This window comes from Ascaphus truei, chromosome 10 (assembly GCF_040206685.1).
Source record: "Ascaphus truei isolate aAscTru1 chromosome 10, aAscTru1.hap1, whole genome shotgun sequence".
Classification (NCBI taxonomy): domain Eukaryota; kingdom Metazoa; phylum Chordata; class Amphibia; order Anura; family Ascaphidae; genus Ascaphus; species Ascaphus truei.
Window position 1 is genome coordinate 43,089,317 of NC_134492.1, and position 27,885 is coordinate 43,117,201.

General features: G+C 43.9%; 1 protein-coding gene across 1 annotated transcript in view; it reads left to right on the forward strand.

Moving 5' to 3' along the window:
• GORAB (golgin, RAB6 interacting) overlaps positions 1–26,570 on the forward strand; it is a 43,539-nt gene extending 16,969 nt beyond the window's left edge. Inside the window, exons 2-5 of the mRNA XM_075616834.1 lie at positions 11,896–12,217; positions 21,600–21,701; positions 22,630–22,770; positions 23,999–26,570. Of these exons, the coding sequence (XP_075472949.1) occupies positions 11,896–12,217; positions 21,600–21,701; positions 22,630–22,770; positions 23,999–24,452 (1,019 nt within the window). The 3' untranslated portion in view covers positions 24,453–26,570. The remainder of the gene's footprint in view (positions 1–11,895; positions 12,218–21,599; positions 21,702–22,629; positions 22,771–23,998) is intronic.
• The last annotated feature ends 1,315 nt before the right edge of the window (positions 26,571–27,885 follow it).

Here is a 27,885-nt window from a genome sequence, read left to right on the forward strand (position 1 = left end):
CAGCGCAAGCACTGATCCTACTTACGAGGTGGTAGATAAAACAGGCATATCGGTACAGATACAATCTTTAGCAGCAACGTGTGTGTGTGTGTGTGTGTGTGTGTGTGTGTGTGTGTGTGTGTGTGTGTGTGTGTGTGTGTGTGTGTGTGTGTGTGTGTGTGTATATATATACGTGTGTGTATATATATATGTATATATATACGTGTGTGTGTGTGTGTATATGTATATATATAATTATTTTTTTCAGAGTGAGTTTCAGTTTAAGAATTGCACTTGGCAGCCTAATCAACTTGTATCAAATTAGCTGGAGCATGCAGTCCAAGGGCCACATCAAGGCCTTTGGCAGGTTGCCGGTAGTAGAGCCATGTTCTTATGGTTTAAAAGTTGGAGGGAGCACCTGATAAGCTATTACTGGATTGGTTAATCACTAACATTTGGTTGTCACCACTTCCCAGTCCTAAAACCATCCAAGTATCTCCACTCTGTTAAAGTGCACAATATTTTCCTTTTACTGTGTATTAAGGATCACCCAGTCTCACACACCACAATATTAACATTAACAGACATGGAGGTGCTTTCTCCAAGGAGTTATGTGAGCTTAAAAATGTTACTTCGCAGTTACTTTGCAGCCTTTGCTTCTAAGCAGAAATGCTTTTAAGTAGAAATCTTTAAAGTAGTGCACTAAAACACACCCCTACAAATCATCCTCACACATTCTCTTTCTTTCCATGCTTCTCCTCGCTTCTGGGGATATCTCTCCCAATCCTGCTCCCTGCCTTATTTCTACTTGCTCTCGTCCTCGCCTTCCACATGCAACTTCTACTCCTTCTGGTGTCAACCCCTCCAACCTCATACCCATCCCCTGTCACCCTCCCTCCTCTCTCCCTTTCTCCTGTGCCCTTTGGAATGCTCGCTCCCTCTCTAACAAGTTCCTCTCTGTGCATGACTTCTTTCTCTCTCACTCTCTGCTCCTATTTGCCATAACTGAGACCTGGCTCACTCAGACTGACTCTGTTCTGGAAGCTGCCCTCTCTTATGGTGGCCTTTCCTTCTCCCACACTCCGCGCCCTGATGGCAGAGGTGGAGGCGTGGGGCTCCTGCTCTCCTCTCTCTGCCGCTACCGAACCGTTCCTATTCCTCCCTCCCTTGCTTTTCCCTCCTTTGAGGCTCACACTGTCCAGATCTTCTCTCCTCTCCCTGTCCATGTGGTGGTCATCTATCGCCCACCTTCCTCTACTCATCCCCCTTCTGCCTTTCTCTCTCACTTCGAATCCTGGCTCTCTTTCTTTCTCTCCTCAGACTCCCCTGTTCTTCTCCTTGGGGACTTCAATTGCCACATTGATGACCCCTCTCTCCCTTGGGCTTCCCGCTTTCTTTCTCTAACCTCTTATTTTGGCCTTCAAAAGTGGACTGAAGCCAGCACAAACAAGGATGGACACTACCTAGACCTGGTTTTCACTAAAAACTTCTCTCTCTCCGATTTCTCCATTTCCCCTTTTCCTCTCTCTGACCATCACCTCATCTCATTTTCTCTCTCTCGCTTCTCTCCATCTCCATCTCGCCCTCGTTTTTGCAGAAGCCTGCGCTCTATTAACCTACCAGGTCTTGATTCCACTTTACGCTCCTCCCTCTCCTCTCTCAGTTCTGCTTCAGACCCTGACAACCTGGTCAGGAACTACAACTCTGCCTTATCTTCCTCTCTTGATCTTCATGCCCCGCTTTCTCTCTGCCGTTCTCGCCCTTCTAACCCCAGACCCTGGCTAAACTCCCACACACGCATGCTGCGTTCCTCCACTCGTTCCTCTGAACGCCTCTGGAGGAAATCTCATACGCTCGCAGACTTCATTCACTACAAATTTATGCTATCCTGTTTCAACTCTGCCCTCTCTCAGGCTAAACAAACCTACTTTTCATCACTAATCAACACACACAAGTCTAACCCACGCCGTCTCTTTTCTGTCTTTGACTCTCTACTCCGACCACCCTCAGCTGCCTCCTCTTCTTCCTCCATCTCACCTCAGGACTTTGCTGACTTTTTTAAGGAAAAGGTGGAATCCATACGGCAGAACATCCCATCCCAAGCTTGGCCCCCTGCAGACGCACTTACTAGAATTCCCTCCTACTGTCTCTGTACGTTCTCCCTACCTACCAATTAGATTGTAAGCTCCTCGGAGCAGGGACTCCTTCCTTAATGTTACTTTTACAGTATGTCTGAAGCACTTATTCCCATGATCTGTTATTTATATTATTTGTTATTTATATGATATGTATTACTACTGTGAAGCGCTATGTACATTTATGGCGCTATATAAATAAAGACATACAATACAATACTTCGAATGCTTACACAGGGTTGTAAAAGTACTGTATAGTGTAGTCACTCTATAGAGCAGTCATAGGATCCTAACAAAACAAAGATACTGTATTATAAACAATTTAACAATGTACGTGGTGTCTTCAAACGTGAAAGATAGATTGATTGGAAATAAAAATAAATACAAATTAAATTGCTGACTGACTGTCTTTGTTACATCTCCAACTAATTATCTTGGTTATCACATCGCCTCTCTCTCATGACCCGCTTCCCTTCTGAAGACATGTCCTTGATGAGAAGCTACTGATGAACTAATTTTCATTTAAGTGAATGGATGGTGACACCGCTAATTGCTGTTAAATCTTGGTGCTTCAAACCGGGAAAAGTGCAAGCATTATGGCGTATATTAAAGCTGCAGTTCAGTCAATATCCTGCATGTGTGTTTTTTTAATAAATCAGTTCTGTAGTAAGAAAAAATACTTTTAGCATTTTCTGTTTTTAAAAAAACAACTTTGAAAGACCAATTTTCTTGTATTCTATTTTAACAGCCATTTGCTAAGGCACTGCCCCTTCATGTCCTGTCACAAGCCCTGGCACACCCCTTTGTCAGCCCTGCCCTCCCTCTATTCATGAGCTTCCACTGACTGTAATCTAAAGGGGATGAGACCGCTCATCCTTTAATAGTGTATATTCAAGTAGCAATGGCAGGTGCTTAAGGGGCAAATAGACATATAGTTTCAGACAAGATCCAAGAGGGATCAAAAAAGAATCCCCAAAATAAGCACTCAATGCCAGGAACAATTTAGTTAGATATCAGTGATCAAACAGGGTTAAATGCCTGTATAGGGTATGTACAGTATAGGGATTAAATAACCCTTTTGAGTCCCACCAAGTCCAAAGAAAAATAATAAATTTTTATTAGTTAATACTTATTAAAAACACAAACATTTCAGTCATACTATTAAAAATACCTCTATCTAGAGGTGGTGGATGCGGTCAGTATTTCCGGAGTATATCTATATTAGTATCAGTTTAATTTGACTCGCATGCATCCCAATCGGTAGTCACAGTTATAAACCGAATAATTATTTATAATGGTCCTGTGAGCTCTGGAGTCTGAGTACCAGACTATACACACGTGTGTTGAGTGCAGTGTTGTTCTAGATAAATATTTTTCAAATTCAAACAGGTACAACAGTACTACTGATTTATATCCACACACACATGTATACATAGTAATCGTCTGTGTCACTCAGTTAGTAGGCAGGCTGCGTTAGGGTCGTGTCTGTATTAGGTGTCATACACCTCTGACCGAGCTTGGTATAGTATACAGACAGACAGTCTCAGTAAGTATTATCTAAGACCTGAATCACAGTCCTATAGCACAGAGTGTATATATATGTCGTTGACCATATGCAGTGGATCTTTAGTAGCCACAGTGGCCCTGTCAGGTGCCTGGAGGAAAGCAGTGATCGCGGCGGATCATAGGTATATTGTCTGAGCCCAGCCGCATATACAAGCCGGTCTTCTTTCCAGCTACAGGATCGTGGGGATGGCGCCACCTCTGATGACGTCAACACGTGACGTCCATTTCCCGACGGCCGTTTCACGTAAGGTTACGCTTCATGAGGGGAGGAGGTGCTATTCTAGGGACTCAGTGGTAGGTATATGTACCGTTATTTAATTGAAGAATCCCGCCCCTTTCAGCGTCAGGGGGCGGTTTATGTTCGTGATTCTGTGTTTACAGATGACTTTGTTGTTTTCGCTAATACCGTTTTGGTCCCCACAATAAAGGCAATAAATCTCTATAGGTGGATTATGTGGTCTTATTTAGGAGTGATATCTTGTATATGTGTGGTAATGTGGGTCATCGTGGAGGAGAAGGTAAGTATGGTTTAATGCATGGCACAATAGCTCATGGCTGTATCAACATTGGCAGTAAATTAATATGAGTAGTGGATCAATGCATAGGTCTATAATTAAAATTGCTGCAGTAAATAAATAGATAAAATATATAAATATATATATATATATATATATATATACATATCCATAAATAAATTAGGTCACATTGGAGATGCATGGCCAGGAGGTAGTGTGAGATAGTGTAGTATTTAAAAGTGAAACTAATTAGATCTGCCCTAAATGATCAAGACAGATCTATATATATATATATATATATATATATATATATATTTTATCAATTTATTTACTGCAGCAATTTTAATTATAGACCTATAGACGTCATCAGAGGTGGCGCCATCCCCACGATCCTGTAGCTGGAAAGACCGGCTTGTATATGCGGCTGTGCTCAGACAATATACCTATGATCCGCCGCGATCACTGCTTTCCTCCAGGCACCTGACAGGGCCACTGTGGCTACTAAAGATCCACTGCATATGGTCAACGACATATATATACACTCTGTGCTACAGGACTGTGATTCAGGTCTTAGATAATACTTACTGAGACTGTCTGTCTGTATACTATGTATAGTGATCTTAAAGTGAATTAAAAGGCGCAAACAACTTAAATAATGTGAACAAATAATATGTGCAATTAAATAGTGCAATTTACCAATAAGTGCCAATTTATATATGTAAATTGATAAATAAATTGTATTATATAACCCAGCTCAAACCCTCTGGTGGGACCTGTTTCACGGGTTCCAATAAATCAGATATAATCTCAACAATCCAGGAGGAGCATATATGGGAAAAAATAAGAAGAAAACAATACAAATATAAGTGTAGATGTTTCAACAATGAGGAAGATAATGATCGAAGTCTTGGCTCTAATGGTGTGCCTACTTACAAGAAGAGGTGTATATAAAGGCCTTTTGCAGATTGGGCTGCAACCCCCGTGATGGTAATGATGTGTGATTCTCCCTCCAGGCTGTAACCCTCAGTAGGACGGACCGGTATGCAAAGGAATGGGAAAAGCACTACATAGCGCGATCATGTGGGTATTGTACTTTATATATAAAACGGATATAAAATGTGCACTTACATTGTGCTAAATAAAAACAAGTATTTTACACAAACATAGTGTGTCGTGGATCAGTCACCGCTCTCACCGCCTTCCCCTGGATACACCAGATGTCCCCGTCTGCAGTATTGGATCGCAGCTTTCCTGTCAGCTTCGCTTCCTGGTCGGCGTCTGACGTCACGGCTCTGAGGCGCGGCAAGAACTACGGGTCCTCCACTAGTTCAAAATTCTTCACTCTACGCGTTTCGCCCAGCTCACAGATTGAGGCTGCTTCCGGCTTCCTGACACCATCACGGGGGTTGCAGCCCAATCTGCAAAAGGCCTTTATATATACACCTCTTCTTGTAAGTAGGAACACCATTAGAGCCAAGACTTCGATCATTATCTTCCTCATTGTTGAAACATCTACACTTATATTTGTATTGTTTTCTTCTTATTTTTTCCCATATATGCTCCTCCTGGATTGTTGAGATTATGTCTGTATACTATACCAAGCTCGGTCAGAGGTGTATGACACCTAATACAGACACGACCCTAACGCAGCCTGCCTACTAACTGAGTGACACAGACTATTACTATGTATACATGTGTGTGGATATAAATCAGTAGTTCTGTTGTGCCTGTTTGAATTTGAAAAATATTTATCTAGAACAGGCCTGCACAACTCGTAAAGCGAGAAGGGCCGAACTGCTCCAAGGAAAAAAAAATTGGGCCGCACGGGTAAAATCATCATCATCATCATCTCTCCTCCAGCACCTCTCATCATCATCATCATCCTCATCATCCTCATCTCCTCCAGCACCCCTCATCATCATCCTCATATCTCCCCCAGAACCCCTCACTATCAACCTTTGCGATACTCCCCATCTATCTCTCATACCCCCATCTCACCCACACACATAATACTCCCTCTCCACATCAAACACACAATACCCCCCTGCACACCACACACATCCCACCCCCTGCACCTCACATCCTTCTCCCCCCCTGCAACTCACACCACTCTCCCCCCCTGCACCTCACACCACTCTCGCCCCCTGCACCTCACACCACTCTTCCCCCCTGCACCTCACACCACTCTCCCCCCCTGCACCTCACACCACTTTCCCCCCCTGCACCTCACACCACTTTCCCCCCCTGCACCTCACACCACTCTCCCCCCCCTGCACCTCACACCACTCTCCCCCCCTGCACCTGACACCACTCTCCCCCCCTGCACCTCCCACCACTCTCCCCCCCCTGCACCTCACACCACTCTCCCCCCTGCACCTCACACCACTCTCCCCCCTGCACCTCACACCACTCTCCCCCCCTGCACCTCACATCACTCTCTCCCCCTGCACCTCACATCACTCTCTCCCCCTGCACCTCACATCACTCTCTCCCCTTGCACCTCACATCACTCTCCCCCCCCTGCACCTCACATCACTCTCCCCCCCTGCACCTCACATCACTCTCCCCCCCCTGCACCTCACATCACTCTCCCCCCCTACACCTCACATCACTCTCTCCCCTTGCACCTCACATCACTCTCTCCTGCACCTCCAATCACCCCTGCACCTCCAATCACCCCTGCACCTCACATCACCCCTCCTGCACATCACCCCCCCTCCTGCACATCACAACCCCTGCACCTCACCCCCTCCTGCACCTCCAATCACCCTCCTGCACCTCCAATCACCCCCCTGCACCTCCAATCACCCCTGCACCTCCAATCACCCCCCTGCACCTCCAGTCACCCCTGCACCTCACCCCCTGCACCTCACATCACCCCTCCTGCACATCACCCCCCCCTCCTGCACATCACATCCCCTGAACCTCACCCCCCTGCACCTCCAATTACCCCCCTGCACCTCCAATCACCCCCCTGCACCTCCAATCACCCCTGCACCTCCAATCACCCCTGCACCTCACCCCCTGCACCTCACATCACCCCTCCTGCACATCACCCCCCCCCCTCCTGCACATCACATCCCCTGCACCTCACCCCCCTGCACCTCCAATCACCCCCCTGCACCTCCAATCACCCCCCTGCACCTCCAATCACTCCTGCACATCACCCCCCCCCTCCTGCACATCACATCCCCTGCACCTCACCCCCCTGCACCTCCAATCACCCCCCTGAACCTCCAATCACCCCCCTGCACCTCCAATCACCCCCCTGCACCTCCAATCACCCCTGCACCTCCAATCACCCCTGCACCTCACCCCCTGCACCTCACATCACCCCCCCCTCCTGCACATCACATCCCCTGCACCTCACCCCCCTGCACCTCCAATCACCCCCCTGCACCTCCAATCACCCCCCTTCAACTCCAATCACCCCTGCACCTCCAATCACCCCTGCACCTCACATCACCCCTCCTGCACATCACCCCCCCCCTCGTGCACATCACATCCCCTGCACCTCACCCCCTGCACCTCCAATCACCCCCCTGCACCTCCAATCACCCCTACACCTCCAATCACCCCTGCACCTCACATCACCTCACCCCCCTGCACATATCCACGTTCGGATCAGGGGGGGGGGAGCGGCCGCAGAAGAGCTCAGCTGGCTGTGACTTCCCCCTCCGTCCCACGTTGCGAGCGGGGGGTGGGGGGGAGGGAGCAAGGAGCGGGAGCGGGCCCTGCGCATGAGCGCCGGGACCGCGGGGAATCGCCGCCATTTTTTTTTTCAAAGTTTTTTTTTTTTTCAAAGTTTTTTTTTTTTAAATCTCATCGAGGGCCGCACAGAGATGCCAGGCGGGCCACATGCGGCCGGCGGGCCACATGCGGCCCGCGGGCCGCGTGTTGTGCAGCCCTGATCTAGAACAACACTGCACTCAACACACGTGTGTATAGTCTGGTACTCAGACTCCAGAGCTCACAGGATCATTATACATAATTATTCGGTTTATAACTGTGACTACCGATTGGGATGCATGCGAATCAAATTAAACTGATACTAATATAGATATACTCCGGAAATACTGACCGCATCCACCACCTCTAGATAGAGGTATTTTTAATAGTATGACTGAAATGTTTGTGTTTTTAATAAGTATTAACTAATAAAAATTTATTATTTTTCTTTGGACTTGGTGGGACTCAAGGGTTATTTAATCCCTATACATACCCTATACAGGCATTTAACCCTGTTTGATCACTGGCTTCCACTGACTGACAAGCAGATTATAAACAAATCCCAGCTTTTAATATGTCACCAAATTTCGACCTATCAATACATGGAGAACTAATTGACTGGCAGCTATACAGTTCTTTAGGTAATTAGAGATTGCACACATAAAACTATTGAAGTAAAAATAAAAATAATAAAAAAAAAAAAAAAAGACTGAACTGCAGCTTTAAGTAAGCTACACTATTCCATAAAGCACCTTCCTGGGCGCCAGAATGCACCACCTGGCCCATTCATGTGACTGGCCCTTTATTTTTGACAGCTTCTTTTTATTCAACGTAAATTGAAATTACACCAAAGGGGAGAAGTGTCTACCAAGATTAAACCCCTTAAATATTTTCACAGTCATTTCTTGCTTTAGTGCTTGCCATGCTTATTCTAATGATGATCATATGATGGCTTTGGAATGTTAGTTTTTAGTTTCACATTGCATCATGTTAATTATTATATTGTGTATGATGCATTTAAGATGTATTTTTTCACAAAAAAATTGTAGTGCTGCTTTTTCTTTTGTGAGGTTTAAAGAGAAAAAAATATTTAACTGATCCCCATACAGCATTTATGCATAACTTGAATAACTTGACATATGTGGTGAGAATGGAACAATGGGTTAATACAGCTCAATAGGAGACCTGAGACTTCCTTTCTAAATAGTGATTTTGTAACAGGGCGAATATTGTTTCACTGCCTTTACCTCAATGTTTTTAGCAGCGCTGCATTCCCTAACCTGCATGTTTGCTGAAGTCCGTGTTCGTTCTTTTCATACTTCATCACTTTTGGGATATTATGGCATTCTATAATTCATTAAGCAGAGAGTATCTGGAAAACATATCATATGGATGCGGTTACCCTTGTCCTAATTTGCCATTTATCAGTCTTTCAACAGTTACGAGAAGCTGACACTTTTGATTAGTACAACTGGACTGATTTTCTTTCCCGTCTTATAATCAAAACTGTTTAGACACATTTATAGCAGCAATGGCAGTGGTGTATTTCCCTATTAGGAGTATAAAACAAATCTGAAAGCATTTTCCACTTGGGGATGCCTGTTAGGGATTATAACTGTGTTTGTTTTGCTAGGTTTTAAAAATGTTTTAGGAAACATATACCATATAACATGAGAACATACAGCAAATAAAAATACCACTTGTGAGCACATTCACATGTCTCAGACTGGTCTGCAACCCTGTCTTAGCATACAATGCTTACACTGCAGCCAGGGATTCTGGGTAATGACATGCAAATGGACACTCAGTGTGTCACTTTTTGCTTCTTGTACACATAAAATGACACACAGGATGGAAAAATCCCGGGCGCCTACAATTTCACCCGGGCGCCTATGCTGGGCAGAGTGGTAGATGGGCCTTCTAGGTCAAATCAACATTGCACAGCTCAGTGAGGAGGGCTGGGGGCGGAGATAGTCGGAGGGGAGATGAGTGTATGTGTTTTAGTGTGTCACAGATGAACACTGACATTCACGCATAATGACACAGAGCCGGCGGAAAGGAGTACCCAGAATGCCCCTTTCCTCCCTCGTGCGCCTCACTGGCTCAAAAAAATTCTGGCTGATCCTATATATTTTATATTTTTGACCACCTGTGACTGTTCATTTGCATGTCATAACCCAGAATCCCTGGCTGCAGTGGAAGCACTGTTTGCGAAGCGATAATGGAGAAAAACAGGGTTTCAGGCCTATCTGAGATATACAAATGCAACACAAGTGGTATTTTTATTTGCCGCACACTGTACGATGGGTGGACGTTTTTTGTCACTTTTTTTTAACCCACCATAACTTATTTTGTGTCTGTACTTAAATATGAGTATATATTTTTGTAGCTGTAAAATGTCAGTGTGTGCAAGATAACATTGTAGATACAAAGAGCACTGCTGTAAATCTTGTATAGCAAGTATCAATCTTAAGTTGAGATATATTGTTGTAATCAACCCATTGTTGTATTTCTTGTTTGAAATCACTGCATTATTCTGCTTTTTGTGTTTTAAAAGGTAGATGTTAGCGTATAAATAAATACATTCTTTTCACGGTACGTAAATCGGGGGATCACCTGGAGCTCTTTCGTTGTCCCGCGACATCCTGGAACTTCTCGGTTCCCCTTCTCCAGCTCCGGGTAGAATACGTGCTCGCCAGACACAAAATGGCAGCGGGGTCAGGGCCGATAAAAAAAAAAGAAAGCTGATGGATCTTTTTATTGGTGACCCCGCAATGATATCTGTGTTAAAACCGGCACTAAAAACTATGCGGGGAAACCGATTGGCCCACAGAAGTCGAGAGACGACAGAGGAGCTCCAGGGGACGCGCCGTCGGGTAACGTTTACAAAATGTATACGTCCACATGCGGATGGGAGAGGGCTGCTGTTTAAAACCAGTTATTTCCATGACCCTAAAATGGCTTATAGAGACTTGGTGCTCTTGTTCTTTCCTTCTCCCATGTCTCCTACAGTCTGTTACCGGTATTTCAAATGTAAAGTGTGCATTCAAATAAATACAGACTAAATATAAGCTGTGTGTGTCTCACCCAGGCTTCTGTTTTGCCTAATGGTGCCATACAAAACACTAATATAACCGGTTTCACAAAGTGATTACTGATGATGAGTTTGCATTCAATTTACAATTGTAGACAAATAGGGTTTTGCAATTATATTTACAAACCCTATAATTGTGTTTTAATGGAGCAATCCAAGGCTTTTTTTATTTTCTCATTTATTTACATAGGATTGAAACAGTGGATCTCCATAGCTGAATCCCATTAATTTCACCTCTGGGGACTGCCTGCTTCCCGAAATACAGACCTCTAAAGGGGGTGCCGGTGTGCCGGCAAAGTTTTAAAGCGCCTGCGTCACGCGGGCCAATGTGAAGTCAAACCTGATGATGTCACAGCTTCCTATTGGCCCACAGGGCGCGGGAGCTTTGAAACGTCACCTTACAGGAACTCTGCTAGCCAAGTGGCGTGGCTACTGGCAACCCCTATGGCGGAATCTCCGGTAGGGGGTCACCGGAGCTGTAATGAAGGGGGTTCAGTTCCGGAGTACCCGTGCCTGAATCATATGTTAAAAATAAGAAAATTAATCGGCAAAAAACAAGTGCATGGTTGGATTGCAACTTTAACACAGTCATCGTTAAATGCATTAGAACATGTGAAATGGATTAGTACTTAGGTATTGGTTGTTTTATAGAAATGTTAATGAATGTAGCAAAGAAAGTTACGTTTACAGGATTGGTTTTGGGTTTGCTGAAGCATAGAGATGTGTAGTTTGAAAGCGTTATGCAATCCACAACGTTTGCCCCGAGCTTGTTTTTCTGGAAGTGCAACATGCACTGTAGAAGCAGGAAATTAAACTGACCTGGTAAGAAAGAAAACATCTTTTTTTTAAACCGATGTATTTTATTTTTTTTAAACAGAATCACCACACACACTGGATCGCCCACGCCGGCAGCACTCGACGGGCAAAAGCCGGCAGCAGTTACAGCGAGAGAAGGCTCTCCAGTTCCACAGCCAGCGGTTAGCAGAGCAGGAGGGAGCCCTCTCTGTGCCTTCAGAGCAGCAGCTTTCCAGACCAAAGGTCAATCGGCTTCCTGCGCCACTGGCAATGCCCTCTTCAGCTAGAGATGGACAAAACACTGGAGATCACCCGAAAACTCCTGGCTCAGACACCGCAGGTACCAACGCCAAGCCCCAGACCCCGGATAAAAAACAAGATGGGCAGAAAAAGGAGATGGAATTGTTAGTAAGTCTATTTCATAAAGGGGTTGACGTTACATTTTTTTTTATAGGAACGCATGAATGTGATAACCCAGGGTGGACAAAAATATAAAACAAACTTCAGACACAGACTGAATCTTTAGGAGCCAGAATTTAAAGGGAATACCTGTTGTTAGTGGGGGTCAGGGGGAGAGATAAATTGGCTGTATGTCTTCCTGTATGTCTTTTTCCTATTGTTATCATTTAATATTAAATGCAGACTGCACCACAGTTAATAATCTCTGTAATTAATGTTTCATGCCTGGTAAAAATCTGTGTATGTTTTAATATATCGAGAGGAGCTAACATTATGGTTTGTACCGTATTATCATATATAAATATTATATGTGTGTGCGTGTGTGTATACATACGTACACACACGACTGGGATCTGACTAATATCTGAATAATATCTGACTAATACCGCACAAGCACCGCCTCCCAATCTCTCCGGGCCAAGTACAAGCGTCGGCGCACATTTAGCAGCCGCGCTGTACTGCAAGTTTTCTCACATACGAAAAAAATTGTATGTGGAACTTGCGACGGAGGCATGGCCACGCCCCCGCCTGCGGTTCAGCCAATGAGGGCGAACCAGCCTCGTGATGTCATGGCCACGCCCCCGCACAACACTCACCACGCCCCTCCTGTTGCAATTTCCCTCTCCCTGGAGATCGCGGTTAGCGCTGTGCACGGGCCATCCCCCGCGCAGGGCGCGTGTGCAACAGTGATGACTGGGACCGCAACCTAACACAGCACATCAGATCACACCTTGCTGCAGCTGTGTGTGACAGGAAGGGGTGTGGTTACCAAAGCTCTGTACTGATTTGGTGATACCTGAATGATGTCATGGCATTCTGGGACTTGTAGTTCATCTATTTGTAAATACTATATTATTGGAAGAAGTGCAGTACAATGATTCACAGAAACCCCTGTTGACAAGGGTGATCACACGACAAGTAGCAGCCTTAAACACAGGTACCAGGTTGAGTTTTTAGGTGTGTGTGTGTGTGTTATACCCTACAACTATATATAATAGTGCAGGGTGTTTACAATAGAGCACACAATACTGGAAGATGATCAATACACCCACAACTATAGAAGATTTTCAGGCATTTTCAACATAGTATGGTGCAAAAGTGTTCTGCAATCTTCTTAGTGTGCTTCAAAAGACACTGGAAATTTTCATAGTGCAAAAATATATTTTACTATCAAGTAGACTCAGGAACACTCACAAACGGATCCACAAATTGGCATAAGGAACACTAAAAAGACGGCGTCTCCAAAACGATCTTCTACACGGCCTTGTTGGACACCCTTACCCACTGCTTCTAGTCTTCCTTTGAGTCTTCGGTTCGGTTGCACAACCCCAAACTGAGTCGGAAGAAATGTCTTCCGCACTTGTTATGGGAATCCCCATGCTCTGAGAATGAATGGGTTTGAAAGCAAATCAGTCTGTGACATTATCAGAAGAGTGAAGAAATCAAAATGGCAGTGGGCGCCGGACATATCGCGAGAAGAAATCACCATCGTTGGACAAAGATGGTACTTAACTGGATTCCAAGGTATGTCAAAATGCCAAGATGATGACGAGAAGTAAGAGGGGAGAATGAAATCAGAATATTTGTTGAATCAACGTGCAGAAGAGGCGTGTAACCGCAGTACCTGGAAGATCATTGGTGAGGGCTGAAGATGAGTCTCTTGAAATCCTCAATTCTCCTGGTGTCTCTTTGCTTCTCATTTGGCTTATGAATCTGTAGTTATCACAGCAACTGAGTCAGTGTGGTGCTAACATTGGAGAGGATTCTCATGTTGTTCTCATGTTACAAAAAGGAACGGGCAACACTTGAAATAACTGGATTATAGATGCTGAAAAATGTTATATATATATTTATTATTACTAGCTGAGAGACCCGGCGTTGCCTGGGATTAAAATGTTGCGCTCCCTCCTCTCTCCACTCCCCCTGTCTCTTTCTCCGCTCCCCCAGTCTTTCTCCGCTCCTGCCCCCCCTGCGCAGCTCCGGTCTCCCGCCCCCCCCCCCCCCTGCGCAGCTCTGGTCTCCCGCCCCTCCTGCGCAACTCCGGTCTCCCGCCCCCCCTGCGCAGCTCTGGCCACCCCCCCACTGCACAGCTCTGCCCCCCCACTGCGCAGCTCTGCCCCCCCCCCCTGCACAGCTCTGGTCCTCCCCATGCGCAGTTCTGCCCTCCCCCTGCGCAGCTCTGGTCTTCCCCCCCCCCTGCGCAGCACACAGTGTCACACACACAGTGCCGCACACACACACAGTGTCACACACACACCCCAACCCCTGCGCCCATCTCCCTCCCCACGCGGGCAAGCAAGGGAGCGTCGTGGGGAAGGGGACCAGAGGGAAGGGGAGGAGCAGCCAGGCGGGACGGGTCACGGGACCGGCGCGTCACCCGCTCGCAGGGGAAGCTGGGGGATGTAGTCTGGCGGCGGCGCCGTGACTGCGCACCACCACCCCACCCCTCCTCGCCCATCTCCCTCCCCACCACCACCCCACTCTCGCCCATCTCCCTCCCCACCACCACCCCACCCCCTCCTCGCCCATCTCCCTCCCCACGCGGGCAAGCAAGGGAGCGTGGGGAAGGGGACCAGGGGGAAGGGGAGGAGCAGCCAGGCGGGTTGGGTCACGGAACCGGCGCGTTACCCCCTCGCAGAGGAAGCTGGGGCATGTAGTCTGGCGGCGGCACAGTGACTGCGCACCACCACCCCACCCCCCCTCGCCCATCTCCCTCCCTAGGTAACGGGAGCATTGTGCGCACGTGCAGTGAGCTGCGGGTGAGGGGGGGTGATGGAGAGGGGGGAGCCGGCGGGGAGGTGAGCTGTGGGTGAGGGGGGAAGCCGGCAGGGAGGTGAGCTGGGGAGTGATGGGGGGGGGAGCCAGCGGTCCGGGCCGATGGGGCCGGCGGTCCGGGCCGCTGGGTGAAGAGGACAGTGGCCGGGTACTTGTGCGTGTGTGTGGCAGTTGGGTGAGGCCGAGGGGGAAGGTGAGCTGCGAGTGAGGAGGAGAAGAGAGTGGCAGTTGCGTGACGTCGTAGAGCCACGCAGGCCAATGAGGCGTGCGGGGCAGGGATACCGACCAATCTGATTTGGCCAGAGGCTGAGTGACAGACTGTAACGCCTGTACGCCCGCAGACCTGGCCAGTCACCAGTACTGAGGTGGGAAGGGTTTTACCACGCACCCAAAGCAGTGAGGGCGTTGCCGGGCCTGTAGAAAGATGGTTAGTTTAATATTTGCAACGCCTTGGGATTCAGATTAAGGATAGTGATGTCCGTGTGCCAGGGTCCAGGGGTATAGAGAGCAGGATCGTAATGTTCGTAAACCAGAGTCCAGGGATAACAGAAGTCAGCAAAGTCGTGTCTGTAAGCAGGGTTCAAGGGCAGTAGAGAGCAGGGTAATCCAGTACAAGCAGAGGTCAAGCCAGGGAAATCCAGGGGTAAGCAGGAGCAGGAACAGAAGCTGGAAAACACAGGAGAGCCAAGCATAGGACTGCACACACAGAGGTTACAAAGAACTATGCAGAGCAATGAGTGAGAGGACAGACGGGTTATAAAGGAGGAAACACCAATGGGAGAGAGAGGAGGAGCAGAGGGTGAAGTGAGAGACAGCAGGGATAGGTGAGGAGAGGAGGAGACAGGTGAGCTAGAGAGGGAGATAGCTTGAGAGGAGGAGCCAGGGGTCTGGGAAGGCCTACAAGAGGAGCGTGTGCGCGCGTCCTCTGTAAGGTTAGAGTGCGCGTGCACAGGCTGTGTCAAGAGGCGCGCGGAGCGCCGCGGGAGCACCCGCCGAGGGGAGAACCGGAGGAGAGTCTGCGGGAGGTAAGGGGACCGGAGCGGGAGCAGAGGGAGGCCGTGAGCGGAGAACACTGTAAAGGGAAACGGGAGAGTGAGAAGAAGCGCGTTCCCCGCAGACGCCGGGATAGCATCAGGGACTGCCGCAGAGGGACGGATGCGGTAGGAGGAAGGGAGAACCGAACGGGGAGGCGAGGAAGGGACATGAGGCAGGAGGGAGCTCAGCGCCAGGGACACATGGAGGGGAAGGAATCCCCTGAACCGTCACACAGACCCACGGACCAATCAGATTCACCACATCTACCAACAACCCCACAAATTTCAAATTTGTATATTAAGATTATTATTATTATTAATTTCCCCCATTCAATATGTGTATCAATACAATCTGCACATTGACAAGTGATTTAAGCTGCAGATCGATCCGTTCTCCTGTAATCAATCGCTTTCTCAGTGTTATTTAATTCAGTTCTTGCCCAGCATTTTGGGCATTGTAGTTCCTAGAATATGGTTGACAGGGCCGTTACTAGATACAATTGGTTCACTGCTAGAGAGAGGGTGGGGCTTAAGAGCCAGAGCCTATCAGAAGGGGAAGAGGGGCTGTCACTTTGGAAATGCTTCCTACATTAGAAACACTAAAAATGTCTTTAAAACATTCTATTTTTTTTTTTAATGCTAGTATTTTCTCATAGTACAGAACGGATTTATATAAAAAAAAAAAACATGTAGGATATTGCTTGAACTGCTGCTTTAAATGTTCGTTTGCAAATACAGTATAGTGTGCGGAGACTTGGGAGGGGTTTGGTTTCCTCTGGCGTTTTGTCTAATGTCACTGTGTTCATCAAGAGTTTGCATAATCGGTGTCCTCTTTTCTCATGTTTATTGGCTCTCTGATAAGGACGGTAAAAGGATTACTTGATTAACTAACATTTCTCTATTCAGAAGCCCATAAGAATACAGTATATGCTTTTAGCACAGTTAGTTGTGTTTAAGGAAGCCAATAAGATTGTTCTAGTGTTTATGAAAGGTTGTTTCTTGGTCAACAGTATGAGATTGCTCTTTGAAACATGTCTCAGAAAAGCACATTGATTCTTTTAATCAGTTACAAACCATAGAATACAACGTGTTGGGGAGTTTAAAATTGACATGGTATTTTGATATGGTCAATAAATTGGCATAATTATTCTCTGTAATGGCCAACCTTCGAGTTAACGGCCATAGAGTTAAGTAAACAATGCTTAATACTGGTGGAAATGTACTCTGACCAATTTCCCTTGCTATGTAAAGAGTAAATGACTTCACATAGCTGTCTTTTATTTTAAGCTGACATTTCCACAAGGCTGGATTGTTTCCCCCTTTTTCTAAGCTTGAAAAGCCACAGCTAAATACTTTGGCAAATTAGAAAAAAGATTCTCTTGGGATACCATTATACTTTTTTTAAGACCCGTTCCTACATCAGGAAATAACAGATGCATGAAATTTGCAGCATACCGGTAAAAGAGGGTAAGAAAGGTTTCATGCTTATATTGGAATTGGCATTGCTTATGGCAATCTAGTATGTACCAAATCATTTAAGTTAACTAAAGTAACAACATAAAAAAAAAGTGTTATAACAAAATATACAAAGTAACATGGTGTTTGTGTTATATATGTATACACATGCACATACATATACACACACACATACACACATACACACATACACACATACCTCGCCTGGGGCGAGCGGATTTTGTGAGCAGATGAGGCGGCAGGACAGAATCCAGACGGCGGTGGGAGAAGACTATGACCATGGCAGCAGGAGGTGTTTAATGGCGAAAGGCGGGCAGCGGCAGCAGGAGTGTGAGTATTAATATCCATGTGAGCAGCAAGAGAAAAGTTGGCTGCCTAACCCGGAAGTCTTCAGCGACTTTACTGAAGACTTCCGGGTTGGGCAGCCGGCTTTTCTGCTGCTGCTCATATGGATATTAATACTCACTCTCCTTCTGCCGCTGCCCGCCTTTCGCCATTGAACACCTCCTGCTGCCATGGTCATAGTCTTCTCCCGCGGGACAGCTTCTTCTTCTCCCATCTGGATTTTGTCCTTCCACCGCTACTATGATGTATGTTTGTATATACCGTGACTGAAACCTATCCCTCCCCCTGTGCAGTATGCAATTTATGACTTGAGGTGTTCAATTGTGTGTGTGTGTGTGTGTGTGTGTGTGTGTGTGTATATATAATGTATAAAGCGCCTACCGTGTATACAGCGCTTTACAAAAGGTGTGTGGAGTGGGAGTGTATACCAATGGTGTAGGTAGGTGTGGAAATGTAAGAGGGTGTTTTATTACTAAAATATACTATGTTGTCTCTATTGGTATATAGGGATGGAATTACATAGAGTATTTGTATGTGTAAGAGACAGCTGTGTGTGCAATCATATAGTGCAGTATGTATAGACATGGCCTTTAGCACTCATGGAAAGAGAGTTCTCTTGTATCAGTAGGGACTCATTAAACTGTGGTTTCGGTTTATGCCACCGCTAAGTGTCCCGAACAGTTGCATAAATTTGTATTCATGCAACTGTCTCTATTTCGGTGTTCTAAGATTACCTTTGAGTATGGCCACCTTCAGTTCGTTCAACTTATGTCCAGAGTCAGAGAAATGTTCGCCAACAGGACTGTCTCTTGTTCGGCGTGTGATGATGTGGCGATGCAGATTCATTCTCTTGTTTAGCTCCTGTCCCATCTCACCTATGTAGTAGCAGCCCCCTGGGCATTTCATGCACATGAGGTACACAACATTGCTGGAGGAACAGGTGAACCAACCTCTGTTGTTGTACTCCAGATTCCTGTGTGGTGTTTGTATTGTGCCCGCTGTGTGGAGCATTGTGCAGGTTTTGCATCTTGCTTCCTGGCATGGTCTTGTCCTGCATTCAGTTGTACTGTTGAATACTTTACTCCTCACCATCATTTTCTTGAGATTACGAGGTTGTCTGTATGATAATAAGGGTGCTTCAGAGAAGACCTGTTGCAGTCTTGTCTCTTCCTGGAGAATGGGTTGTAGTTCCCTGATGATCTTGCGTAGGGCTTCTCGGTGTCGGTTATATGTGAGCACCAAAGGTACCCTGTCGCTTGTCTCTTTCTGTCTGCATTCAAGGAGATCACTTCTTGGTATTCTGGTGGCTTTGTGGATTTGTTGGTCTACAATTCTGTGGTTATATCCCCGGTTTATGAAATCTGATCTCAAGGCTGTAATTCGCTGGCTTCTGTCTGCTGTGTCGGAGCATATCCGGTTCTATTGTATGGCTTGACTGTAGATGGTTGCATGCTTAGTGTGTGTCGGGTTTAAGCTGTTGTCCCTCAAATAGCTGGCTCTGTCTGTAGGTTTGCGGTATACAGAAGTCTGTAGTTGGTTGTTCTTTATAGTAATGTATCTTACACATATACACATACAAATTCTCTATGTAATTCCATCCCTATGTTCCAATACGGACCATATAGTATCTACACACACTTTTAGTAATGCAACACCCTCTTCTTACATTTCCACACCTACCCACACCATTAGTACACACTCCCACTGCACACACACCTTTTGTAAAGCGCTGGATACACTGTGGGCAGTTTATTCATTTATATTTACATACATAAACACACAAACACACACTCTTACATCACTAACATTCAGGGACTATTTAACCCCCTCCAGTCATAAATCGCATACTGCACAGTGGGGAGGGATAGGTTTCAGTCACAGCATTCCAAGATGCACTGTTTTTAAGTTAAAGCTTGCTTTATTCATTGTAACACCTCCAGAAGAAGAGATCAGTGTATCTCAAAAGCTCGCACAAATAAAAGCATTTCGGTAGCCACAGAACGATATCGTCTATTGATCTTTGATTATTAAGCTCGGCTAACACAGTAAAGATGTATGTATGTATGTATGTGTCTCTGTCTCTACAAATTACCCAAAAAGTTTAGCATTTCGTGCCGGCCCTAGGTTTCCATAGCAACCCGATTGCGTTGGGTTACTGACGGACATCAGCAGGCATGCTCTATGATTTGTTGACTGTGCATGCGCGGACTATGCCGCGTTTGCTATAACAATGTCATCATGGACCGCCAATGAGATTCCTTACGGGACGCATGCGCAGTTCACTCATATTGCCAGTACACGGTGTCCATGACAACCCAAAGATGCGGGACTGCGGACAAACAATAGGGAAGTTACTAACACTGACTTTTATCAACGATGGCGGTCCAATCAGTTTAGTTATGATGCAACATGTGACCTGATCATGGATGTTCATTGGTGCTTGTTCACTCCAGTACAGCTGTTTTTTTTGCGGGTTTTCTGTGATTTTAATTGGTTCTTTGGTGTCGGGATACACTTGGGTGAGGGTACAAATATTTGTCACGGTCACTAGACCCCCGCACAACCCTGAGGAAGTTCCCTCTACGTGGACCGTCAGTTGCAGTGCCCTGTGTTTACAATACACGCTTTTGGATTATTACTGAACTGTCTCCTTACTACTGGACTTCCAGTGTGTGTGTGTGTGTGTGTGTGTCAAAAGGAGTGCGCGTGGCCAAATGTATACAAAACAAGACTAAAATACCCAGTGCTACTTCCAATGTGATAAAATACATAGTTAAATACTTCAATGTTAGTATTCTCATGAGTAAGGGTCATTTAGTTAAACCCTTTGCCAGAAGCGTTATAAGCCTGCAGCCTCTCCCTATACAACCTACCATCCTGCTGGCTTTCCGCATTGCTTTGTTACATTGCTCGCATACTTTAAAGCCTGCCAAAGTAATTATTACCAGGTCCCTTTCTATAGTAGTTGACATAGTTCCATTAATCCTGAATTCTGCCTTCTGGATCTTTGTGACCCAAGTACATGTTTTATTTTTTGCTCCTCCCCCCTCGCCTGGAGTGTCAACCCTTTTGCATATATTTATGTAATCTGCAAAAAGACATAATTTGCCCTCCGAACCATTCGAAATGTCGCTAATAAAGATATTAAAGAGCACTGGTCCCAGTACAGATCCCTGAGGTACTTCTGTGAATGTACTACCTTTACCACACTTACCTGTTGCCTATTCTTCAAACAATGTATTCTACTACCTTAGAGCCCAATACCAAGAATTGCAACTTGTCTTCTATATGGTACAGTGTAAAATGCCTTACTAAAATCTAGGTAAAATACATATATTGCTCCACCATAATCTACCGGGTGTCCCAAAATTATTAATCCAAAAGTAAGTATTTTATATAATACTTTGGGTCATCCTGTATTACCTTATTCACTCAGTCAAAAACAAAATTAGGTTTGTTTGACATGCTCTCCAAGTAAACCCATGCTGCCTGAGATCTTGTAGGTTATTGGACGTTAGATAGACAACAATTCTATCTTTCAGCAGTGTTTACATTAATTTCCCCAATACGGACGTCCGGCTCACTGGCCTGTAGTTACGAGCCTCGAGGAGACTTGTTATCTCGATTTACAATGTTTTCAATACTTAGACTACTTTATGACATTGAAAATAATATTGAATCTCCCATGTTCCAACAGAAAAGAAAAATCTCACCTGGATCAGCTTCAGCTGGAACAACGGTTAATGGAAGAGAAGAATAAGCGTAAAAAAGCTCTTCTTTCAAAAGCTATTGCAGAGAGGTGAGGATAATGTCCCTGGCCTTCTTATAAGTGCCCTTAGCCCCGAGTCCAAATATGCATAATGGAATGCTATTTGTAAACTTGCCTAGTGACATGATTAACAGGCAGTCACCTTTTAACTAGTATAGCCTCGACAAGCTAAAAAATGGGTCACATTAAATAATCTCTCAAATTCATCTGCTGTAAATTTTCTTTAATTCATTATCACATGCTCTGTGAAGCAAGAACGTGATGTTGCAGTAGGCTAAAACATAAAAGAATCAAAGTGTTCCGTAAAAAAAAACATGTTCTATTTGTTTTATGATTTTAGATTGAATTATGTTTAACCCAATATTAATTAGGACTAGTACATTAAATATATTTATATATGCTGGAAAATATAGGGTGTGTTTTCTATGCCACTTGGTTCCAGATCAATAAAACTGGTTTGTCAAGTCTTCCATTTTCAAATACATTTGGTAGATTTAAACCTCTATTTGTCTGAGGATTCCTTATTAAGACGCAGGATGGTTTATTGGATCTATCCAGCAAGTGTGGACTTTGATATCACCTATTTTACATCAAATACCAGTTTGCCACAAATTAGATTCTACCAAACAGATTATTAAAATTCTATTTGCACCGACTTTGTATGAACTAATGGTGATTACACTGCATTTTCTTCAGAAATTATGAGAGAATACATACATTTTTAGCTTTTATTAAAGCCATTTTTATACATGGCACATTTGTCTATAAAAATTAATTTCGGAATGCATTTATTTCCATTAATCAAGCAATGCATCTTTAAGTTCATTTTGTGAATACAGGTATATGAACCATGTGATCTCGTTACCTATATCATTCAATGATGAGAAACGTTTGTTATAGGCAATTTTTGTTTTTACCAAGTATATAAGCGATTAATACTGCCTTTTGGAATATATAGGTCAAAAAAAACCCACGCGGAAACTGTGAAACTGAAAAGGATCCAGAAGCAGCTTCAGGCTTTGGATGACTTGGTGTCCACAGACATCGGGATTTTAATGAACCGCATCGACCAGGCATGCGTGGAGTATTCCCAAGCCAAGTAAGCAATGGCGCTTTAAAAGAAATTACCTTGTTTTTAAAGTATTCATTATTTAGTACAGTTATTGTGAGTTGGAACATTCTTCTTTTTAAGGACTTTTATCAAAAGCAAAGGTGTGCCGAACTGGAGTTTATGGGGTTTGTATGGAGATTATGGCAAAGTTCTAGACCTGGCTAAACAACATGTGCAGGACATACAGAGCTGCTTTATAATACAATAACTGTGTATCATTATTATTTATTTATTGAAGTGAAACTTCTTTCGCGGCAGTGCCATCCACAAAAATCTCATAGGGAAAAAATCTGAACATTGTCACGAATATATAAACGGAAGTGAGGGAGTGCGCATAACCGGAAGTGACATCATTGTTGTTTGTTGGCTGCCTGCTGGGAGTTGTAGTTCGGTTGTGGATGCCAAGCATCCACAGGCAATCAGAAGGGAAGGCCCCAGTGACTAAAAATCCCAGCAACCCCTGCTATAGCTGACAGGCACAGCACCTCAGTCTCTATAAGCTGTCTCCTACAAGATACACACATACATACATACATACATACATACATACGTACATACGTACTGTACATACGTACATACCATAAAGTCATCAGGATTAGTCATGTCAGGCTGAACTATTAACCCATTGGCGACAAACTTTTGTATTTTGTCACTGAAATTGTTTTTTTGGTTTTAATGTTTTGATTGAATGAAAAAATTTTGAGAGCATAATTACAATTTCAGTGACACAACACAAAGAAGTTTCACTTAAAACGTGCGTGTTCGCCACCCACACCCTTTTTTTTACATTTATTTTAACCCTGCTCATATGTCATTAATGCTGTGATTGTCAACCTGTGGATTTTTTTTTTTAAATATTTTATAACATTTAATTGTTTCATTTTCTATATAGAACATAACCCTGTTTTTAACATGTTGTTGGTGTTTTTTTTTAATTTATTGCAATTTAGCATTTTGAGGCATTGAAGGTTAATATTACTTGCCAATGGTCCGTTTAGCCTCGTTTCTAAGTGCACCCTTATAACACTGTTGGGAATTTGTGTATCTTGTTAACACTGTTGGAAATGTTCTCAAAAGTAAATAACATGAGTGCATGTATAACTTCTGAATATAATACATTTGCTTCTCTAATTAGTTGATGGTACAGAGTCTTAACCATTAAGGCCAGGAGACTAATAAGTTGAGCAAAACTAACAAACTTTTATCACATCTACAGGAAACGTTTTGACAAAGCTGAAACGGAGTATATCGCTTCCAAGCTGGACCTGCACAAGAAGATGGAGATCAAGGAGCACATGACAGAGCACCTGTGCACAATCATACAGCAGAACGAGCTACGTAAATCCAAGAAGCTGGAGGAGCTTATGCAGCAACTAGATGTTGAGACTGACGAGGAAAACTTAGAACTTGAGATTGAGGTGGAGCAGATGCTACAGAAACAAGAGGCTGAGGCAAGAAGGCAGCTGATATCACCTCAAGTAGAACATCACCAAACCCCTTCAATGGCAGAAGAAAACAGTCAAACCACCACTGCAAAAGAAGCATGCCCAGATAATCCTTTGGCACAGCCAATACTCCAACTTGTAGCTAAATCAAGTGTCCCAGAGAATAGCACAGATCAAGACACAAACACTAATCCCAGTGGACCAGGAGCAGACCCTGCTTCATGAATCCCAAGTATCCCGGACATTGTTGTCAGGAGAAGGTAGCCCACTGATATAGATACATATAGTTACATAGTTACATAGTAGATGAGGTTGAAAAAAGACGTACGTCCATCAAGTTCAACCTATGCTAAATTTAGACAACAGATACTTTATTCTATATCTATACTTACTTATTGATCCAGAGGAAGGCAAACAAAAAACCCCATTAAGGGGAAAAATTAATTCCTTCCTGACTCCAGGAATTGGCAATCGGATTAATCCCTGGATCAACATCCTTCCCATGTATACTTATTTGGTATATCCCTGTATACCTTTCCCATCTAAAAAGATGTCCAACCTTTTTTTGAACAAATCTATTGTATCTGCCATCACAGCCTCCATGGGTAATGAATTCCACATTTTAACTGCCCTTACTGTAAAGAACCCTTTCCTTTGTTGCTGGTGAAATTTCCTTTCCTCCAACCTTAAGGGATGGCCCCGGGTCCTTTGTACTGCCCGTGGGATGAATAGTTCTTTTGAAAGCTCCTTGTATTGTCCCTGAATATATTTGTATATAGTTATCTCACTATAAAGCACTCCTAAATCCTTAGCACTCCTAAATCCTTCTCCATCAAGGATTCCCCCAATATATCTCCATTTAATTTGTAAGTCGCCTTTTTATTCTTGCATCCCAAATGCATAACCTTACATTTATCTGTATTAAACCTCATTTGCCATTTACCTGCCCACGTTTCCCGTCTCTCCAAGTCCTTCTGAAGAGAAATTACATCCTGCTCTGATTCTATTACCTTACACAATTTAGTATCATCAGCAAAGATGGAGACTTTGCTCTCGATCCCATTATGACTTCCTGTATCCATCATAAATCTGTCCACAGCTGGGGCACTCGTTCCCATCTGTAATTGCTATGAGTCCGGATACCCGATAAACATTGTGTTTTAATGTGTGATCAGTGACATTGCACAGGGGAAAACGATTTGATTAATTTTTGATTGTAGGAAATTGAAATGAGATCTTTGTAAATTTTGCATGGTTTTTAATACTTTCTAAAATCCATAATGTCTTCCTAAACCTTACAGGAAAATTGGTGTTTTATTTTGCTTGGCTGTCTTTTACTTTAGCACACTTTTGCTTTTCCCTTCCATGTTTTTCTGTCAAAAGTAGCAGTGCCCAATTCAGACCATAGCAGTGCAATTTAGAACAGTTTTAACCAGTCCCATCTAACAAGCTGTATACAATTTCTATGAATTGACTGTATAACCTCTGTTCATTTAATGTAACCATGTATTGTTATCATAACTCTGCCCAGGACACACTTGAGAACGAGAGGTAACTCTCAATGTATTACTCCCTGGTAAAACATTTTATAAATGATAAAGTTAAATAATCATCATGGTAGAGAAGGTTTTTCAGGCACCTTCATAACATCTTCAAAGCGAACTGAAGGAAAATTCTGTTTCAAGGTTTCTGCGGCCCAAAATGCAGGCGTTGCGCATTTCTTACCAAGGGCCCCACAAATAGTTGTGATCTGAAAATTGATCCTGTATCATTGTTTCGTGAGGTGGGAGGTAGTTGTGTACACATTGTATAATTCCGTATTATAAACAAAGAAAAATATAAGATAATGTAAAGAAAATATGCCCCATGTTTTATCTATCTTTACAATATGTAATCAAATTATACAGAACCAATGAAATCCCTGCCCTGAAAAATGGCCAATATGAAGTATTTGACATGAGGACTTCTACAAGGAAATAGTCATGATCTGCAGCATGGCTCATCAGCTTCAGGGACCAGTCTTCTCAATCACATTCACTTCCATTTGCAAGCACTCATCTTATATTGCATACTTTTATTACATATTTATTTCACCAACCTTGTGGAGATGTTTGAACGGGTACAATTTTTAGGATTTTCTCTTCTGTAGACGAGCATGGAAATATTTGAGAAGCAATAAAAAGAGCTCAATGCCATTTACAGGTATGTGATGTTTGGTTGACAGATGTGGGGAATTCCCATTGTACACTCCAGAATGTAATTGTCTTGTGCTCTGTGGTTTCTGCATTTATCTATTGTACTGTATCTTTGTGTTTGATTAAACATGCACAATTCCATTTTAAATGGGCACTTTGCTCTTTGTTTTTTTTTTTACACAAAAATGGGTAGAACGTGTGTCGTAGAATTTTCAAAATGTGTAGTAAAAAATCAATGGAGTTGCTAAGTTTTATCTTTCGGTTCTTAGTTGGCATACAATTTCCAAAAAATGTCGGTCTGGGATTGGTGATGATTTAGCAGCAATGTGTGCCTTCTAAACTACTTGACATAAAGCATAGGCACATTTATTTACAGTTCAACTCCTGATGGGATTTAAGGCTCTGCCAGCTGAGGTTAGAGTCGAGAGTGAAGAAACCAACCTCTTTGGATGCTGGGAGCCAAATATGTGTCAATGTTTCAAACCCTTCGCTCCAATTTTTCTGCTTCATGTCCTCAGGTTTGGGTTTTTGGGAGCGTCAAAAAGGAGAGGTTGGGGAGGAGTCGCATTAACACGAGCAATTTAACACTATTTTAGGATTTGTTTGTACATGCATAAAATAGAAGTGTGGATACCGTCTCTAACAAATTGATAATTTCTCAAACAATTGATCATCAAGCTTTTTTATGTAATTAGCAGAAGGTTCCGCGTTTTGACCAATAAGAAACAGACTGGGCTTACACAGGCGGAGATAGGTACACCTGGTTTACATTTGCACAGCACAGAAAAAAGGTACAGTACACACTAAATACAGTTGTAGGACATTTCTTCGCTGCTTTCATTCATACATAGACGTTTAAGGGTTTACATCAATGCAAGTCGGTGAGCTATAGTGCCGGAGGGTTTCTTTAGGTAGAATGTTTAGTAAATGTGGCCAAAACTAGTAAATAGAATCGGTGGATTGGTCAGCGCACGGGTTTTTTGCTCACAGAATGAAAAGAGAAAAATGGGGGACACGTGATTAGTGTTTAAATAGACAAAACATTTAACCAATAATACAATGTGGTTGTCTAAAATGAATCTTGTTAAAATAAAGATAAAAAAAAAAAAAAAAAAATATATATATATATATATAGATAATAAAAAAGGGAAAATGTATATACCTTGGTTAAAAGCCTGAATTGGGGCTTGGATGGAAAGGTCTAAATAGAAACCACTTCATAAATTTAAAAAGTTTCTAAAATGGAATTCTGTTGTTAATGGTGGGATGAGGGATGTGAAATAAAAGATGTCAGAACGGTGGGGGCAGGTGATTAGCGCGCTCTTGCGCAGCCTGCTGCCAAACAGGGATGGTGATGTTGTTAGTGCAGTACTATGCAGCCTGCTGTCCGGCTAAAATAGTGATGCTGGTTTGGCAGTGTTCGTTATGTTTAAATGTTGCCGGAAGCAGTAGCTTCCTCGTCC